At 37.8% G+C, this 21106-nt stretch overlaps 1 protein-coding gene across 2 annotated transcripts in view; it reads left to right on the forward strand.

The window, feature by feature from the left end:
- Positions 1 to 19464, forward strand: part of LOC124616082 — a 158980-nt gene extending 139516 nt beyond the window's left edge. For both annotated transcript variants that reach the window (XR_006979843.1, XM_047144331.1), the window contains one exon: positions 15169 to 19464. Coding sequence is in view for 1 of the 2 variants with exons in the window: in XM_047144331.1 (XP_047000287.1) it covers positions 15169 to 15196 (28 nt within the window). In the remaining variant the exon portion in view is untranslated. The remainder of the gene's footprint in view (positions 1 to 15168) is intronic.
- The last annotated feature ends 1642 nt before the right edge of the window (positions 19465 to 21106 follow it).

Here is a 21106-nt window from a genome sequence, read left to right on the forward strand (position 1 = left end):
CAATTTGTTATCATCTCCTTAACCACTGTAGAGAAGGGTTTACAGATGGCATTTTCAGTAGAATGTTTGTGATTTAAGTATTTACTTACTGAGTAGGTTGGCTCAGGTGGCCCCATGGAACTAGTGAATAATATAAGGGGGAGGGGGGGGGGGGGGGGAGACAGAGCAAGTTGATGGGTATGAACTATGAACTGCCCAATCCTTAATATGGAATGGGTGACAGCTGAAAAGCAAAGATACTGCATGTTGTTGAATAAGATTTGGATTTCTAGGTAATTAAGCTTTCAAACACACAGTGAGTCTACAAAGACTTTGGCATGCTGGACAGTAAGTCTGTCTCAAATAACATTTTGATACTTCTCTCAGCTGGACCATCAAGCCAAGTTGACGAAATATTTCAGTGGTCCACCTAAATGTCATCTACAGGTGAGATGCTGCAATTGCTGAGTCTTGCTGGAACGGTGCCATGCTGGAGCTTGCATCCCTATATAGGCCAGCAGAGAGTACACAGTGCATGTGCCATGTGTCAGGATCGCTGCCCCCCCCCCCCCGCCCCCCACTACAAAAGTTAATAGTTTTGCTACCAATCGTGAAGGTAGCTGCCACAACTAACTGTGAAATTCTGCTGCCAATTGAAAATACCGTGCTTTAATACAATTCAGTGTCGAGTTCCATGACTTGCTCAGAGAATGGTCTTTCTTCGTCTAAGTACATACTCCACAAGCCACTGCAAGGTGCATTGTGGTGGATACCTTGTGCCATTGAAAATCATTTCCTTTCCTGTTTCACTCACAAATACGACAAGAGAAAAATGACTAACTACATGCCTCCATACAAGTCCAAATTTCTCTTATCTTATCTTCGTGGTCCTTAAGCAAAACGTACAATGGCAGCAATAGAATCATTCTGCAGACAACTTCAAATGTTAGTTCTGTAAATTTTCTCAATAGTGTTTCACAAAAAGAATGTTGTCTTTCCTCCAGGGTTTCCTATTTGAGTTCATGAAACATCTCTTTAATACTTGTATGTTGATTGAACCCATCTGTTACAAATTTAGTAGCATGCTTGTTTTGATGTCTTCCTTTAATCCCACATGGTGGGGACCAAAACAGGTAGTACTCAAGAATAGTTTACACTAGTTTTCTATATACAGTCTACTTTGCAGATGAGCTACACTTTCCTAAAATTCTTCAAATAAATCAAAGTTTCAATTTATAAGATATCAGCCAACCTAGTTTCAATAGAGTCCTTCGAAATACAATTTCAGTAACAAAAAGTGGCTGCAATCACCTGTGTTTCATTGTATTACATTGTGCGTCCCTTGGCTGCACAATGCTCTGCAACTGTGGCTTTTTCTGATTGTTGTAACCTTGTGTGATGGTGATGTCTTCAGCAGTATGAATAGTTCAACCAATACATGCCTTATCCCAAAATAGCGTTAATCTCAACTGGTAGGCAAAACACTGACTTGATGTTAAATTTCTCCCTATTTAACATGATATCCTCCCAACATTTATTTTAAAGGTTAACAGACTTTAGGTATTTAATTTTCTTGGTAAGCTTTCAACCACTGGTATACACTCTAATATCAGCATTCTAAGGTCCCAGTATCTTGATAGGGTGGGTCATATCTAGTCACATGCAGATACTAGTCAGTATGCAATCTTTGTGATAAGTTCAAATGGCTCTGAGCACTATGGGACTTAACATCTTAGGTCATCAGTCCCCTAGAACTTAGAACTACTTAAACCTAACTAACCTAAGGACATCACACAACACCCAGCCATCACGAGGCAGAGAAAATCCCTGACCCCGCCGGGAATCGAACCCGGGAACCCGGGCGTGGGAAGCGAGAACGCTACCGCACGACCACGAGATGCGGGCTTTGTGATAAGTGTTATGTCCTACGGTGTATATGAAAATATAAAAATGGGAGCCTACCATCAGTCTCCTCTTCCACTTTAAACTTAATGCTGAGGTGAAGAGAATTAAAATGTTCCAAAAAATGGTTAAGGATATCAGTTCCATGTGTCCACTCTAAAAAGATATCATTGGCATACCTACAGACACTTATCGGTTTTAAGGTGGTTGTTCTCAATGCTCCATTTTCAAAGTCCTCCTAAATATGTTGACAACAATGGGTGATAAGGGAACTATCTAAAGACACTCCATTAGTTTGTTCATAAACTTGTCATCAAATTAAAAGTAAGTTGAACTAAGCACATAACAACTAAGTTCCTGAATTTTCACATCCATCATTTCACAAATTAAACTCAACAATTCTTCAAGTAAAACACATGTAAACAGGGAGGAAACATCAAAGCTTACAAGCATAAACTATTTGCACTATTGGGAACTGGTTCGTGAAATATTGCCACCATACGAGGTCAAAGAAACCCGAAAATTCCTCAGTGGCAGAACATTTCTTAACTGAAGGACACATAATGAAACACAATGAGACACAGATGGTTGCTGCCATTGTTTATTTTTGGGATTGCGTTTTGAAAGAAGCCACTGAAATTAGACTTGCTGATAATCTTATTAATAGATACAAGAGCTTTTCTCTGGGAAGGTCATGGAACTGTGTGCTGACCTACATTAAAACATGGCATTTTCAATCAGCAGAAGAATTTGACAATTAGTTACAGCAGTGATAGCTCATTTTTGTTTCTCTTTGCCTGCCAGTGACATTGTCAGTATCCTCTGGAGTGGGGGCAGCATTTACAACACTTGGTGCATGTGCTGAGTACTCTCTGCTGGCATATACAGGTCACTGGCTCTAACAAAGCATCAGTGCCATGAGACTTAGCAACAGCAGCATCTCACTTGAAGATGATAGCCAGGTGGACCACTGAAATATTATGTGAACTTGATTTGAAGATCCAGTTGCAAATCCAAGAAGAATATCCCACGTTATTCCATTGTGAAAGTTTACACAGTCACATCATAGTATTCATTTGTTAAATGCATTTTCAATAAAACAGGCCTATCTATTCATGCAAGAGCAAGTGTTTTGATAGAAATTGCTGCCTTCACTAAGGTGCTGAATCATAATGTTTGCAAATTATGGTTTACTGTGCATTAGAGCAATACAGGCTACTTCAGATGAAATTCTCTTAGAATTTTGGAGGTGTGGATAAGGATTAAAATTTATCTCACTCTAGAGTCTTGAGAAAAAAACCAAAACCTAAATAATTTCATAAAGTATCTCAAGAAATGTTGAACTGTGCTGTCCTTCCTTGTCTATGTATGCAAATCAGTGTAATGTTAGTGTAAGAACAACTCCTTAGGAGTGTGGGTATCAGTTTAAGTCATGTATTAGCCAGGTGCATCTCTAAACAAGTAGATATATCTCGGTATTAAATATGGTATTTATGTACATTTTCACACCTGCACATTTTCATGCCTAATTTTATAAGGCCACATTTTAGGTTTATCTGCTGTAACATCTTCTGTAAGTTAATACGGAAATAACATTTTATTTACAGAAAGAAATGACATAGAACTAAGCCCAGCTGGGATGGCATTACAAAACAAATCCATTTTATTGTATTCTATTGAAGAAAGTTGTATTTGGTCTTCCACTCATTTAGCCCATGTTTGTCTTTGTTCTGAACTCTATTCATAATCACAAATGCTTAGTAAAAAAACTATGAGGATGAACTGAACAGTTTTTGATATATGGTCATTAACAGCAAGTAAAATGTACAAGAACATAGTTCACTCAGCTTTAAATGAAAATAAAATATTTTCCTACATAACATATATTAATTAGTTGACTAATTTCATTTATATTTTTAATTTTACATTCAGTACATAAACAGCTGCACCCCCAAATATGTACAGTAGTCCCAACCATAAAGTGCAGAAATTACACTAGGAAATACTGCAACCAGTCACAAGTTTTACTGAAATTATTTTATTATACCTTTACTAGTTTCGGGCCAGAGCCCATTGTCAGATGGTAGCGTTGACTTTTTTGCAAGTTCTACACTCATGTCTTCCTGAAAAGCCCTCCTTTACATATTATAGGACAGAAGTTTTATTTTCTTTTACAATCCATACCAATCAATGAATTGAACTAAAAACAAGATCCTAAAACTAGTAATGGTATAATAAAATCATTTCAAGAAAACCTGTGGTTGGTTGCGGTATTTCCTATTGTGCAATTTATGAAAACAGCTGCAGTTGTTCTCCAAACAAAACTGATAAAATAAAGTATGGATGTGAGTCAGGGCTTGTTTGTGGTTATATAACAAGTTGTACTGGAATTGGAAACCTGCATTTCATTGACATAAAAATGGGCAGAAAGACGTTTTAATGTAGTGAAGGTAAAAGTGTGTAGATTTCAGTTGAAGGAAGTGGTACATGAAGTACCCTTAACCAAACATCATACAGTGATTTGGAGATGTAGGTGAAGACAATTTTGTATTCCAAAGGACTGTGGTACCAAGCATACTGCCACAAGTACTATAAAGTGTCTCCTGTGCAACACTGTAGAACAGATGAAGCCACACCAATCTCCTGACTTATATATGTTAAAAATTTTGTGGAAAATCTGAGGCTCCTAAACTAAAAGCAATCATATTGAAAATAATAGTGATATGAAGCCACTACCAGAAGACTGGAGCAAAATAATGAAAATGGAGAAATCAAATCTTAAACACACATCAAAAAAAGTTTTGCATCACCAGAATTCCTGAAGATAGATGTTGACTGTGGCTATTGTATCACAGACACAGTCCCTTTGACTATTCAGAGATGTCACTAAACCTGCCCAAATATGTAAACAACCATGCATGAGCAGTGCCTATTAGATGGAGGGGGTCCGACAGCCGATCAGTTCCAGTCATTCCACCAGGAAGGAGGTACATGGCTCGAGTTATCTGTAGTTCAACCATGCCTAGACAGTCAATCCCATGGTTTGACCACATCCACATTGTTACTTTGTGCTAAGAAGGGCTCTCAACAAGGGAAGTGTCCAGGCATCTCAGAGTGAACCAAAGCGATGTTGTTCAGACATGGAGGAGATACAGAGAGACAGGAACTGTCGATGAAATGCCTCACTCAGGCTACTACTGCAGGGGATGACCACTACCTACAGATTATGGCTCAGAGAAAACCTGATAGCAATGCCGCCATGTTGAATAATGCTTTTTGTGCAGCCACAGGATGTTGTGTTATGACTCATACTGTGTGCAACAGACTGCATGATGCACAACTTCACTTCTGACATCCATGGCGAGGTCCATCTTTGCAATCACAACAACATGCAGTGTGGTACAGATGGGCCCAATAACATGCCAAATGGACTGCTCAGGATTGGCATCATATTCTCTTCACCGATGTGTGTCACATATGCCTTCAAACAGACAGTCATCGGAGATGTGTTTGGAGGCAACCCAGTCAGGCTGAGTGCCTTAGACACACTGTCCAGGGAGTGCAGCAAGGTGGAGGTTCCCTGCTGTTTTGGGGTGGCGTTATGTGGGGCCGACATATGCCACTGGTGGTCATGGAAGGTGCCGTAGCAGCTGTACAATATGTGAATGCCATCTTCCAACCAATAGTGCAACCATATCGGCAGCATATTGGTGAAGCAGTCATATTCTTGGATGACAATTCATGTCCACATCGTGAACATCTTTGAATGACTTCCTTTAGGATAATGACTTTGCTTGACTAGAGTGGCCAGCATGTTCTCCAGACATGAATCTTATTGAACATACCTCGGATAGACTGCAAAGGGCTGTTTATGGATGACGTGACCCACCAACCACTCTGAGGGATCTATGCCGAATCCCTGTTGAGGAGTGGAACAATCTGGACCAACAGTGGCTTGATGAACTTGTGGATAGCATGCCATGACAAATACAGGCATGCATCAATGCAAGAGGACGTGCTACTGGATATTAGAGGTACCAGTGTGTACAGCAATCTGGACCACCATCTGTGAAGGTCTCACTGTGTGGTGGTACAACATACAATCTGTGGTTTTCAACAGCAATAAAAAATTTGGAAATGATTTTTATATTATCTCTATTCCAATTTTCTGTACAGGTTCCAGAACTGTTGGAACTGAGGTGATCCAAAACTTTTTTTGATGTTGATAGAATCAATTAAATACTTATTGATTCCAAATATTACTTATGCAGAAGAAATAATGCATGTTAGTAATGGCACTTAGTATGCTATAGATTTTTTATGTTTCCTCTGCCTATTCTTGTAAATTCATCCACACAAAAGCTCAACATCAAACTACCTTCTCATGAGAATGGATTATTTTTAAGTTTTCAGATACATTCAGCCATTTGAGCATGATACTGGACCAAGGGAAGCATTAAAGAAAACCATAAATATCTGAATACTTAGTGTATGTCTAAAATGGACAACTGCCTACAGTTTTATTTTATTTTACACAAAATTTCATATCTGATTATTCTGTACACTTCATATGTAAACAAATAATAAGCATCTACAATCTAGGGTCCACATTCTTGATATCACAGTGATTTGTCTCTAAAAAAACTCCTAAGCTGAAAAATCAAGGTGTCCAAATACAATTTACAGTAAATGTATGTGAAAACAGAACAGAGTTAGTTACTCAAGCCAGTAATTACACATGGCTAACACATACCATGCTTATGGTGATGAAATCAAGGTTTTTACCCCTGATGTTCAAAAAATGGTTCAAATGGCTCTGAGCACCATGCGACTTAACTTCTGAGGTCATCAGTCGCCTAGAACTTAGAACTAATTAAACCTAACTAACCTAAGGTTCATCACACACATCCATGCCCGAGGCAGGATTCGAACCTGCGACCGGAGCAGTCGCTCAGCTCCAGACTGTAGCACCTAGAACTGCATGGCCACTCCAGCCAGCACCCCCGATGTATGTACAAATAAAACTTTCACCAGAAGAAAATACTGTCATTATTAGTCGTATATACACAAGTATCATACAGCAAAGAAAAGTTACTAGTTACTTCCTGGTTCTTCAAGCGACAAATCACATATATTGTATTTTGGCTTTAGAAACAAATATATCATTAATAATGGATTTTATCTTAAGTGACAATCATGAAATATTTTAAGACACACAACTTCTTCTTTAGTGTCATCAATGTGCACTAAAGGTATTGCCTTTTGTACAGCTCTTTCTTAATCACATCAGACCAATGGTAGAGTTAAAATAAAATGAATGAATTTTCCTCACATGTTTTATAGCATTGCAGACCTATCAGATTGTGTATATTCTATTCACTGTAAGTAGAAGAGCACACTTCTGTTTATGACCCAACCTATTAGCCCATTTCGTAAGAGTCATGAGCCTGTTGCCTTCTGACTGGATCAAAATGTCTGAAGCATGCTCACTTAATGAGAAATGTCTCAAGAATTTCTTGAGACATTCACAACCATTTCCCACCCATAGCTGCAGGAAGTACCACTTCTCTACACTGAAAAGTGTGACGAGTTTGCAGCACCAAAAATCTAGCTGAACAATTATTATTAGCTATGAGATACAATGTTAATTTATTTCATACTGGTCTTTATGCTGCACTGCAGCTAGGCCAAAGTGACAAACTGCAGTCCTTCAGGCATGAGGTAATCCTATAGAAACTCTGCATTTGAATCCTAACTGGGGTTTGCCTGGCTGCCATTGCATTCTCTTATAACAATTTACACCTGCAGTAGGTCACCCAATACAATTGGATGTAGCTCTTTGAATTAGAGAAAAAGGACTGACTTTAATTCATATTAGTACAAGTCCAGCACATGAAAGAGTGGTCATATTACAATTTACGGGTCACTTGCAAATTTACATAACACAAATCTGTTTTGTACTTTAAAAGTTAATTTTGAATTTATCTGAAAACAACTTTTGCATCTTGTGACATATATGTTACAGTTAACTTGAAATAAATACATATGAAAGGAATGTATTGACATTTGTGTATATGCCCCACCAACAATGACAAGTAATCTTGCATAGTGTACTCGCTATAGTGAATTCATGAAGCAGTTAAGTTATGTATCAGTTGATGAAGTCTTCTCAGGTTGTCAGCTGAGTCAAGGTGTCATTCTGTGGCAACATTTCAATAACTTTCCTACTTGTCATCTTCAGGTGAATCACTGGGTCCATGTCCTGTCTGGGTCTTTACAGCTGATGGTCTGCAGGCTCCCCTCTCTTGTATGCATCAGCAGTGCCAATCGCATGCCTCCAGAAGGAGTGTCACAACCCATGGTGGGGGAGGAGTCACACCAGAGGTGGTGGGGGCTCCCTGCATGCTGGGGGGTATGGGCATCACATCCTGGTGGGGCCTGTCCATTGCATCCACTGCCTTCACTGGTTTTGCTTTGCAGCATTTTTGTCATATTTTTGTTATCACTGCATTCCATGTGATGCTAAGTTGGAAACTGCTATCTCAGACAACAAGGATATCATGGACTCATATCTCCATAGTCTCTTTAAAAACTGAACCCTAGAACCCATTCACCCTGCTCAGCAGGTTTATGTTGAGACTGTGTTCCTCCACTGCAAATTTCTCTATCTGGCGTAGGCAAATGCTCCTTATGTATTCTAAGCAGCACTGCAATATACAATGCTGTGTCTGGATGATGTATTGTTTGCCACACTCGCAGCTGATGCTCTAAACTCCAGGTGTCTGTATTCTGGTTTTGTGCTTCACTGAGTCCAGCATATTCTTGATTTTGGACAATGAGTGAAAGATTGTCTTAATGTTGCTCTTTTCTAATACCCTGGCAATCTTTACCAGCATACAGAAGGAACACCAAGCACTTAGTGTCTTCTTCATGTTCATCTTCTCTCTTCTTCTTGCATGGTTGGAAACCATGTCTTATCTGTGTCTCAGAATAGCCCTTCTTACAAAAGATATTTCTCAAGTGCTGCAGTTCAGCAGGTATACTCTCCTTGTCATGTGTGTCTCATGCTTTGTGCAGCAAGGTGGTGAGTACGGATTTGCGTTGTGCTGGGTGGTGGCAGATATTGGTGTTAAGATAGAGGTCAGTGTGTGCCTTCTTTCAGTATACAGTATGACCTGAGGTTCCATCAGTCTTCTTCTTTATCATGAGATCAAAGAAAGGCAGACATCCATTTCCTTCCACCTCCATGGTGAATTTAATATTGACATGTATGCCAGTGAGATGGTTAAGAAATTCTTGTAGATTTTCTTATCCACGTGGCCAAATCATGAATGTGTCATCCACATAGTGGTAGAACACCTTCAGTTTCAGGTGTGCCATTTCAAGAGTCATTTCTTCAAAGTGTTCCATGTATAGATTTGTGATACATAGTGTCAGTGGGGACCCCATGGTCACTCCTTCTATCTATTGATAGAATTTACCATCACATTGGAAGTACGTGAATGTGTAGTGGAACAGTTCCACTATGTCTTCATTGAAGTGGCCCCTTAGTAACGTCAAGGAGACATCTAGAGGTACTTGAGTGAAGAGGGATGTGACACCAAAGCAACCAGGATTTCATATTTATCCACACGCGTTGCTTGAAGTATCTTCATAAACTCTGTCAAGTTTTTGACATGGTGAGTAAAATTACCCGCAAGAGGCTTCAATAGCTGCACCAGGTGTTGGGCTATTTTATAAGCTGGTGAACGTATTGGAAACAGCGAAATCTCTTCTTGTCTATCCTTGGAAGTCCATACATGCATGATAGTATTGGTGCTCTGGGATGCAGACTTCTAACCATATCTTTCTCCATTCTTGAGTTGTTTAGCAGTGAGATTGTCTGCCTCATCACAACTTATGTAGGGTCCTGTTCTACTTGTTTGAACCTAGACCTTCTAAAATGATCTCAATCTTCTGTCAACAGTCAACTGATTATGGGGGTACCATCACATTGCCTTTGTCTGCTGCTAGGATGACTGTATCTTCATCTTCTTGTAGGTCACTTTTTGTCTTACATTCAGCCCAGAGATGTTGGTATTCGGCACTTTTGCTTTCCAGGTGGCCTGATCGATGTTACTGATGATCTTCTTTTTAGGTAATGTTGTTGGAATCAGTGTAAGATTTAATCCTTTTTACAGCACAGATGATGTTGCCTCATCCAATTCCATTCCAGTTAAACTGATAATGGTCCTAGAACCCTTCGTATCGATGTGCTGCAGTTGAGCCCCTGGCAGCCGATTGAACTTGTCTTTTTGTTTCATGGTGGCATTTTCAGAGTTCACTGGATGTGAATGTGTTACCATCTATCTACTCTCACAAGCAAGGTGAGAGATTGGTTGGCAGTTACAACTGCCATGCGAGTAGAGTGTGACCAGTTTTATCAAATTCAAGCCTTGCGATTCATATGTGCTAATGCACCAAGGCTGAGATCGCGCACTGTAAAATGTATTTTGTCCTCATTGTGTTGATAGGATGTTGCAGGTGAGTGAACTGAGGCAGCACTTTCTTGTTCCAACATTGTTGCAGGAAGGCTAGTCTGCAAAGCAGGTTTGCCTTCTTGATACGAAGTTTCTGCAGAATCTTGAAGCTGCGCTATATCTCCTTCCCATAGAGGTGTGCTGCATGCAAATTTAGACTTTCTTGGTGAATCTCAATGATGAAGTCTTCTCAGGTTACCAGCTGTGGCAACGGTTCAACAAGTTTCCTACTTGTCATCTTCAGGTGAAGTGTTGGGTTCATGTACTGTCCGAGTCTTTATAGCCACTGAACCACGGGCTTCTCTGCCTCATCTGCTCAGCAGTGCAAATTGTGCATCTCCAGAAGTGAGGTTGCCTTTGCCATGGTCAGCCCAACATACAGGAAGGAATACCAAGTGCTAGATATTAGAAAAGAGCAACATCAAAACAATCTTTTGCTCATTGGTCAAAATCAAGAACATGCTGGGTTCAGGAACTAGGAATACTGACACCTGAAGTTTATGGCATCAGCTGCGAGTGTGGCAAACAATACCTCAGCCAGACACAGTGTTGAATATTGCAGTCCTGCTCAGAACACGTAAGGAGCATTCACCTAGGCCAAACGCAGAAGTCTGCAGTGGTGGAACACAGTCTCAACAAGAATCAAATGTTTTATTTTGAACAAAAAAAGCTGCTGTGCAGGGTGAATGGGTTCTGGGATTCAGTCTTTACAGAGGATTTGGAGATATGAATCTATGATAACCTTGTTAACTGAGATCATGGTTTCCAACTTAGCATTGCATGGGATTCAGTGATAACGAAAATATAACAATGACAAGAACAATCTGACGCAAAAACGATGAAGGCAGCAGATGGAATGGACAGGTCCCACAAGGACGCAACGCCCACACCTGTAAGCACCCAAGGAGACCCCACCACCACTAGCCACACCTCTTCCCCCTCCCCCTGTCCCCCTCCCCACCTCCACCACCGCCACAGGCCACAATACTACGACACTCCTTCTGCAGCCATGCAATTGGTGCTGTCAATGCAGACAAGGCAGAGAAGCCAGCAATCCAGCGGCTAAAGGGACCTGGACATGACACAAACTCAACACTCTGCCTGAAGATGACAAGTAGGAGAGTTGTTGAAACATTGCTGCAGAACAACACCTTGGCTTGGCAGATAACCCAAAATGACTTAATCATCAAGATTTACCGAGGAGAGTCTAAACTTGCATATGCATCAGTTGTTTCTTAGATCCTTATCAACTTCGCTGTCTTGAAATCTTAAATACATGGTTTCATTTGAGTTTTCATTCAAAATTTATAAACTGCATTTTGTAAACAAAATTTTGGAAGTTTAGTATACTTTCATGTGACTTATGTGTGTAATCACTGGAATACTTCATAATCATAAGGTCATAAATGGATGCACAGATTTTCTTTAAAAAAAACATTTCCAGTAGCTTGTCTGACCTCCTCTACCTACAATGCAGTCTTGCACAGAGATGTCCATAAATTTGTTGGAAACACTGTACAATGACACTTGCATTTGTTGTTGTAAGTAGTCAAAGGATGTTGCAAAGTAATGCAGTCTGTACCACAAAGAGGTCATTTCATTATCTGCCACTCACACCCATGGGAGGAGGGATTGTCTGGTACTTAGACTAGGCAGGGAAGCTGACAAACAAAATGGAGAAGCATGTCCTGGCCTGTTTTGTGTTCCATATTTGTCGTAACAGCAACACTTCACAGAAATAAAATGGAACCTCACTAACTCAACTCTGCATCAACAACAAAACCAAAATTATGGTGTAATATTCTGGGGAAATTTTCCAACATTGTTCAGTACTTTCAGGCTGTAGAAGAGGACCATTAGAAAAATGAATAGAAGTAAAATAATAGAATAATACAAACCTGCTTTCACAGCATTTAATATACTTCTGATGCCATGAGCTTACATTAGAGTAATACACATATTCTATAAAGTAAATTCAATTGCCAAAATCAAAAGACTGCAAAAATCTATAATGTTCATAAACATAATAGTGGATAGAACAAAAACCTTCACGCAACTCACACCTATATTGCACAGTATCAGAAAGGGACATTTCAATCAGGTTTGAAACTCTGGAACAAAATTCCCCATAACATAAAAGCTATCAAGGATATAAAAATCTTTAAAAATTCATAGTCTTATTTACAATACCACTGCTTCTGCTGAGTCAATAAATATATGTGCTTGCAAAGTTTTGCTTTATGAGTAATTTGCTATTCAAATATGATTAAATTAAATATATAAGCTGAGGAACAGATTTATAATTAATGCAGATGTTTAATTCACATAGCAATTTAAAGAATTAATTGTGTACGTAGTTGTGTATAATTTCAGTGCATTTCACATGCATAATATCTTTAGCACTTGGTGATATAGATAAAAAGGACTATGTAATAAATAAATAAAAATCCTTCTAGAACAAGCAGAGTGCACTGGCACAATCATTTTCTTACTTCAGATAAATTAACTGCTACAATAGTGTACACGACTACACTGATTAACACAACACAGCTATAAATTTTAACTAACGATTATGCTTTGGCAGTGATCTTATTTTGTTTAGTTGATTACATATTAAAGTTAAAAATGCTGTTTCTAACAGTTTGTTAACAGTAAGATAAAGTGCATTTTTCTTTCTCTAGACAAATATGTGTTCTTGTTTTTCTTATTTGATGACACTTTGTGTTATTTTAGAAGCATTTTATATGTAGAACAGTATTTTGTTGCTAAATAATCCTCATTCTTGCATCTCAGTTATTTATCTAAAAAAGTTTGGAAAATGCATGATAATACAATCTTGAATAGGACTTCATCTTCACTTCCACGAGACTCTGAAATAAGTATGTGTCAGTGAATAAAAGATATAAATTCATATTCATCTGAAAGGTGTGTGTGTGTGTGTGTGTGTGTGTGTGTGTGTGTGTGTGTGTGTGTGTGTGTGTTTGGGCAGGGGGCAGGGGGGGGGGGGGGGGAGGGGGGAGGAGGAGAGTAGGAGGATAAGGCTTTATCAAAATTACTCCTTTCAGCTTATTTCCTACTGTTCTTACATAATCACTCTTTCATTTTTAAATTTCACGTCTTTCAGTTTTGCTGTATGTTCCTAACACAATATTTTGTCTTACACCTGAGATATGGAGTTCTGTACTTGTAGTGTATGTGTATGTTTGAATACCTTATTATATATAGTTATGGAAGTTGTTTTATTAGCATTGACGTATCATTTGAATTCCAACTTGCAGAGTAAGTTGTATGTAAAAAAAAAGAGTTGTTTTCTTTAGTAAAATTAAGTCCTAATTTTTCTACATGTGTCTTTTCAATCTTGACTTAGTTATTGTTACTAACTACCATTCAAAATTATACCTTTCGAAATTATATTGACATGATAAGAAAGAATTACTGTGATTTAATAAAAGTATTCTTAAAAACAGAACATTTAGAATATGTGAGACACTAGGCAGCACTGATGTCATAATGGAACCCAGTACAGTTTCTCTTTTACTACTTCCTCCAGAGCTATGTGATATTATAAATTTAAGCTGCCCTACATAATAATATGGACATTCATTAAAGGACGAAGAACTGAAATGCCAATTCTGTTCAGCATTATTGTTTAAGAAACCAAGGATGGATTAACTATGATTATTGGAGAAAATACGTCTTTTCATTTAATTGCAATACAATGACATACAAGTCTTTTAGATTCTCATACTGAATGCAGTAAAGCTGTTAGCACTTTCTCAAGAACTGCAGTGTCACTGATACTTCAGTTACATCTTCTTGTAAACTCTTTTAGTATGTTATATGTCGCACACATCAAAGGTTTCAATCAAAATGAAAGTTACCTGAATCTTTACATCTTTTTGATCTGAAATGACATCTTTGGTGGGTCATTCTTACACTGTTTAGAGAGGTTCATATTCACTGAAGGTGGTGCTTGTGGTTTTTTTTTTTTTAGCTGTAATAAGCAATGTAAATTAGCTTCTAAAATGCTAGATGCTTAATACACTGAACTCACATTCACGGCAGCAGTTCAAACTCCTGCCTACCCATTACAATTAAGGTGTTCTGTGTTTTCTCTAAATCAGCTGAGACACATTATAGCTATTTCCTACAAAAATGATATGTGCAGATCCCTTCCTCATCCTTGCCCAGTATGAGCTTGTGTTTCATTTCTAATGATCTTATCACTGATGGCATGTTAACTGCTAATCTTTCTTTTTTCCTTACAAGCTTAACACTTAGATAATAACAAAAAATTATAACTAAAGCTATATTGATCAGAGGCAATAAATGCATCTTTTAATCATCCAGAAAAGTGGACAATGATGAATTGAAATAACTTGCACTGAGAGCATATCTTCTTCTCCTTTTTCTTTCATATAGTGGTTCCTCTGCGCTATATGTGAAAGATTCTTGAATTATGAGACTTTCTGAAAGGTGTGTGTGTGTGTGTGTGTGTGTGTGTGTGTGTGTGTGTGTGTGAGAGAGAGAGAGAGAGAGAGAGAGAGAGAGAGAGAGAGAGAGAATGTATGAGGCCCATGTATCATCCATTAATTACATTAAATTTTTGTTGTCCATGTAAGCTGTAGTTCCCATTACAAACCAGCTTTGTTATGAACTGCACTATATAGATGTAGAATATTATTTTCTTTACTGCTTGTTTAGTATGAATAAAAATATGAAATTCCAAACATTCTACAATAATTTTCATATGATTTCCCTTCTGCAGCTGCTACAATAGAACCACAAGACTGTGAGTGGCAAGTGGTCAAGAGTGGATTCGAGTAAGTGGACTAGTTTGTTGGTCCTACTTTGGATACAAAATAACAATGGTTATGGTTTCAGTTTAGTATACATTCTCAAAGAGAGAACAAACATTTTTTAAATTTTTCTGTAGAGTCTTTTATTGGTAATTTGTTCTTCATTTGACTTGTGCCATATATGTTACAGATTGTTTTAGCACTAAATGAAGAGGGGCATCCATAAATGTATTACAGATTATTGTACTATCACACTGCAGCTCAATAAATGAACAAAGAAGTTCAACATGCTAAGTGTAAAATTCAATAATTAATGCTGTATAGCTTTAGAGTGAAAATTAATCTGGAATATTGAGGGTTATAAAACTGTTCACATTTCCATAGTCCTTTGCTAGAAAGAAGTATGGCTCTATCCGAGAAAGTAAAATCATTATAAAAGCAGTCATTCACAACATAATATACCAGTTTTCTCTAAGTATACATGATTTAAAGTATGAACATCATTGTGTGGACACAAATAGAGGACTGTGTTGTATTTATGCACAAAGGATTTTTTTCTGAGACATGTCTCTGCTATTTAAGCCTTGTGGGGACCAGTACCATTGATTTAATGGGCATGCTGTTTGCAGTGTGATACCATTACTACAAATCAGGATTTTGTGGTATCACAATAATGTTCATTTTTACATTTATAGTTTAGTCTAAAGCACTTGCTCCTTATATAGTAACAGTCCCTCATGACTACCCAAAATTCAGGATGAATTTGTAGGAGCAATGTCAAAGATCTCTTAACAGATACTTCTTGTTAAAGAAAAGAATTTGTGGAGAAATTCTCTTCTAAATTAAAATGACAAATATTTGATTTCTCTCAAATTAAAAAATGGATGTTATAAATAACACATGACAAGAATAAAGGTGGAGAAAGGAACATCGACCATCTAAAACATGGACTTCGTCACTACTACATTTCTACGTGCAAAGTCATGATAGATACTGGCAATCCATTAAACAATCATATAGCGCAGAATGGCACAATCATAGTTTCAATTTATCAATTCTATGTAGTAGCTCTGTGCTACGAACACATACATAGGAATGTAATTTTGAACTTGTGTACATGAATAATATTATGTGAGAAATAGCCATACTTACTCTCAGTGATAAATTATAAAGAGAAAACAGGAGTACAAGAAATTGTACAACATTATACTCTAGAATCTATGAGCATTTTTTCTGGACTGATGAAAAAATAATAACTTTCATGTTTCAGATTGCCATAAAGTTCTGATCCATTGACCACTCATGAATCAAAACTACCCTATTCATTAGCTTTCCCTGGCTCTATATTAACTGGCAAAACATAAAATATTAAGATTTCAACCAACAATCAAAACAAATGTTTAATTTACATGTTTAAGTGAAATCTCTATCTGAAAATCCTGCATTGTAATCATTTTGTAACAGGGGAGATTCACAGAAAATGCATATAATCAACAAGAGATCCAAACAGTGAAAGGCTATTAAAATAATAATTTGATGTGATCTTGTGTAAGAGGCCTGGTCAATACCCTATTTTGCTATGCAAAAAAAGCTACAAGCTGATGTAATCTCAGGCAAAAAGCCTATATCGGTAGCATAAATGTAATGCAGCTGTAAAGACATTATTGGAAGTAAGTACTGTCTCTTTAGAAAAATCTCTCAGACAATCATTTTGCAACCTTCCCTTCTAGAGCAAATGTTTTGGGCTTAGCGGACAATGATTGTTTCTTAATCTCGCTCCCTCTCCACATATTATTTGCCTCATTTTACAACTTACATTTCATAAACAGGGTGTTATTTGTTGCATGTACATCCCTAATATTTAGAAAAGAGTTCAACAAGGAATTTCACAAATGATAATATATATAGTAGAAAATATTCTAATTCCCATTAGTATTTCTGACTTATTCCTGTTGAAATATTAAAAGAACAACATTTTTTAAAGATATGGATTCACATGAAAAAAGGTACATCATGTCATGTCATTGGACAAATTCGTGGGCATCCAAGTTTACTGGTAGCTAAAAATTAAACAATCACAAGTATACGGAACAACACTCATCCCCTTGCATACCATCATACACTCAAACCCGTATTTTGATAGCTAAAATCATTTATGAATTATTAGTAGTGTCCACATGATGCAGTACATGCTATGGATTACAAACACTAACTTCATATCATATTCAGAAGGGTGAGAAGCAAAAGATGCACAAAAACTTATTGTTTTGGTTAAATTTTGAGTTTTCAAAATTGAAAATCCATCCAGTTGAAGTTAAATGTGTTTCCTTTCCATGCATGGAGTTCTGGTTGTGAACACTTTGTATTCTGTTTGTTAACAATAATATATTCTTGCAGGCAGTACCACAAACACTTTAAATTCATTTACTGGGAAGTATTTTTTTTCCACCAGCGTATAATTAGCACTCCATGTTTTCAACCTACATACTGTGTGTGTAAATACACTGACCTCCATGATTTTTCATCTTTATCTTCATCTGTTCTCATTTTCTCAGTTTTCATTTCCTTGCATTTCTCATCATCCATCAAAACTCTTCTTTGACTGTTTAGATTTTAAATTTACAGTCTTTCCTCTTCATAAGCTGTTACTCATTTTGTTTCCTAAATGCATTATTAATTTATTTGACATTTGAATCATACCTGTCCATACTGATTTTCTATGTAACTAGTTTGTAATGATTGTTCTTCTGTTTATCATTTACTCTAACATTTTCTGCAATTCTTCATTCCTGTAACACAGAATGTTTGCTCTGGAGCATTGAAAATCTGTATTAGTTTGAAGGACTTACTCTTCACTTTGTGTAAACATGGTGTATTTTAATCAGTTGTTATTAATGCCTCAGTTTTGTATTTGTATTTCCTGTCAACTTACACAGTTGTAATAAAATCATGTGTTCACAGATCAATTAGACACAATGCTGAACAGCTCACAAACAAATTTTACATGTTTTACTGTTGTCTAGGAGAGAAGAATTATTACATTTATATTTCTGGTTTCAGTAATGTCTGTGTGTTCTGTAACTGCACATTACTTAAGCTGTTACATTCTGATGCAAAAGAGAGAATTTCACGAAAAAATTTAGTTTAGAATATGTTATAATCCAAATTGGCGTTATGCTGCATTATGCTAACATTTGAGAGATATTTAAAATAATTACAGAATTATAAGAAACTCTCTATTTCTTTCTTTAAGAAATTGAAAGCTGAGCAAATTTATAGACTGTTTCAATCTTTGCTGTAGAAATGAGTCAATATAATTTATGAGTGTTCAGTTAACAATTCTGCATATGAAGAAGTGCTGTAGGACTTATCATTCACATAATTCTAGTACTGCCATTATTAAACATAGAACACTGACTAAAAAAGACTTAAAATTACAAACTTTCTGCTGAATTCCTAAGCATAATTATAAAAAAAGATGAAAACAGTAGGCACAAATACTAGTGAACTAGTGTCAGACTGATGATTCCCAAATACACAGGAATTTGTTATCTTTCCCAAAAATGACTGGATCTAGTTAGTGCAAAATTATGGAATACAATTGTTGATATAGAGGCAATTTATAGACAAGATAACAGTGGGTGATAAACAATGTAGTTGCTCTTCTGTTCGAACTGTGCTACATTGTAAATTACAACCCTGACATATCGAGAAAATTTAAAATCCTGTACTCATGCTTGAATATGAGTATAGGTGTACTGTTAAAACAAATGAATTTGTATTGGAGTCAAGTCTTCCTCTGCATTACTTGAGCAGCAGGCATAGACAGCTTAAGGAATATTTTATTTCAACATACACGAATGGTTTCTTCTGCAAATGATTTTGCATCGAACTGAGCTTCCTTTTTAATTACTAATTTGTTCTGCTATGTTAAATACTAATTAGATTTACAAGGCAATATCCTCTTCTTTGAACATTTTGTTTTTTTAATTTAATCATTAATTTTCACACCTGTCACATGCTTTCTACAGTGAAAGGAGCAGTTTCACTTACACCAATACTAATAATTCAGATTGTGTGTGTATTTTGCACATATATATGTAAGCACACTTTTATCTGACTAACACTCTGGGAAAACTGTCACTTGTTTTGTGCAGTTATATTGAATTACAGTTGTGATGAAGAAAACTGATAAAAATATGATCATTTTTTGTGTACAATGCAATAAAATTGTTGATACATTTGCTAGATAAGTTTGAATAACAGATATATTAATGTTATATATAAAAACAAAGATGAGGTGACTTACCGAACAAAAGCGCTGGCAGGTCGATAGACACACAAACAAACACAAACATACACACAAAATTCAAGCTTTCGCAACAAACTGTTGCCTCATCAGGAAAGAGGGAAGGAGAGGGGAAGACGAAAGGAAGTGGGTTTTAAGGGAGAGGGTAAGGAGTCATTCCAATCCCGGGAGCGGAAAGACTTACCTTAGGGGGAAAAAAGGACAGGTATACACTCGCACACACGCACATATTCATCCACACATACAGACACACCTACACATCACCTACACATCAACTCAGCCAATGAACACACCCGTCAACTCCTATCCTTAATAAAAGTCCTTAATCTTTCCTCTCCCACATCCACACCGGCTGTTCAGAGGATCCTCCTACAGGCCAACCGTAAATTAGAACAGCATGCCACCCTCCACCTCAAAAAACTATCCAATCTCCTGGTTTTCCCACCTCCGGAAAGGCAACTCACTCACCCTTCACAACCTTTCCAGCAAACCTCAACCTCCTCTCATTGTACACAAACCCAGTCTCTCCCATCTACTCAATCTCCCACTTCCAGCTCCACTCCCCCCAAAACCTCAAAATTACCCACCTAATCCTTCACCTACACATCAACTCAGCCAATGAACACACCCGTCAACTCCTATCCTTAATAAAAGTCCTTAATCTTTCCTCTCCCACATCCACACCGGCTGTTCAGAGGATCCTCCTACAGGCCAACCGTAAATTAGAACAGCATGCCACCCTCCACCTCAAAAAACTATCCAATCTCCTGGTTTCCCACCTCCGGAAAGGCAACTCACTCACCCTTCACAACCTTTCCAGCAAACCTCAACCTCCTCTCATTGCACACAAACCCAGTCTCTCCCATCTACTCAATCTCCCACTTCCAGCTCCACTCCCCCCAAAACCTCAAAATTACCCACCTAATCCTTCACCTACACATCAACTCAGCCAATGAACACACCCGTCAACTCCTATCCTTAATAAAAGTCCTTAATCTTTCCTCTCCCACATCCACACCGGCTGTTCAGAGGATCCTCCTACAGGCCAACCGTAAATTAGAACAGCATGCCACCCTCAACCTCAAAAAACTATCCAATCTCCTGGTTTCCCACCTCCGGAAAGGCAACTCACTCACCCTTCACAACCTTTCCAGCAAACCTCAACCTCCTCTCATTGCACACAAACCCAGTCTCTCCCATCTACTCAATCTCCCACTTCCAGCTCCACTCCCCCCAAAACCTCAAAATTAACCCACCTAATCCTTCACCTACACATCAACTCAGCCAATGAACACACCCGTCAACTCCTATCCTTAATAAAAGTCCTTAATCTTTCCTCTCCCACATCCACACCGGCTGTTCAGAGGATCCTCCTACAGGCCAACCGTAAATTAGAACAGCATGCCACCCTCCACCTCAAAAAACTATCCAATCTCCTGGTTTCCCACCTCCGGAAAGGCAACTCACTCACCCTTCACAACCTTTCCAGCAAACCTCAACCTCCTCTCATTGCACACAAACCCAGTCTCTCCCATCTACTCAATCTCCCACTTCCAGCTCCACTCCCCCCAAAACCTCAAAATTACCCACCTAATCCT

This window comes from Schistocerca americana, chromosome 5 (genome assembly GCF_021461395.2).
Source record: "Schistocerca americana isolate TAMUIC-IGC-003095 chromosome 5, iqSchAmer2.1, whole genome shotgun sequence".
NCBI classification, from domain to species: Eukaryota; Metazoa; Arthropoda; class Insecta; order Orthoptera; family Acrididae; genus Schistocerca; species Schistocerca americana.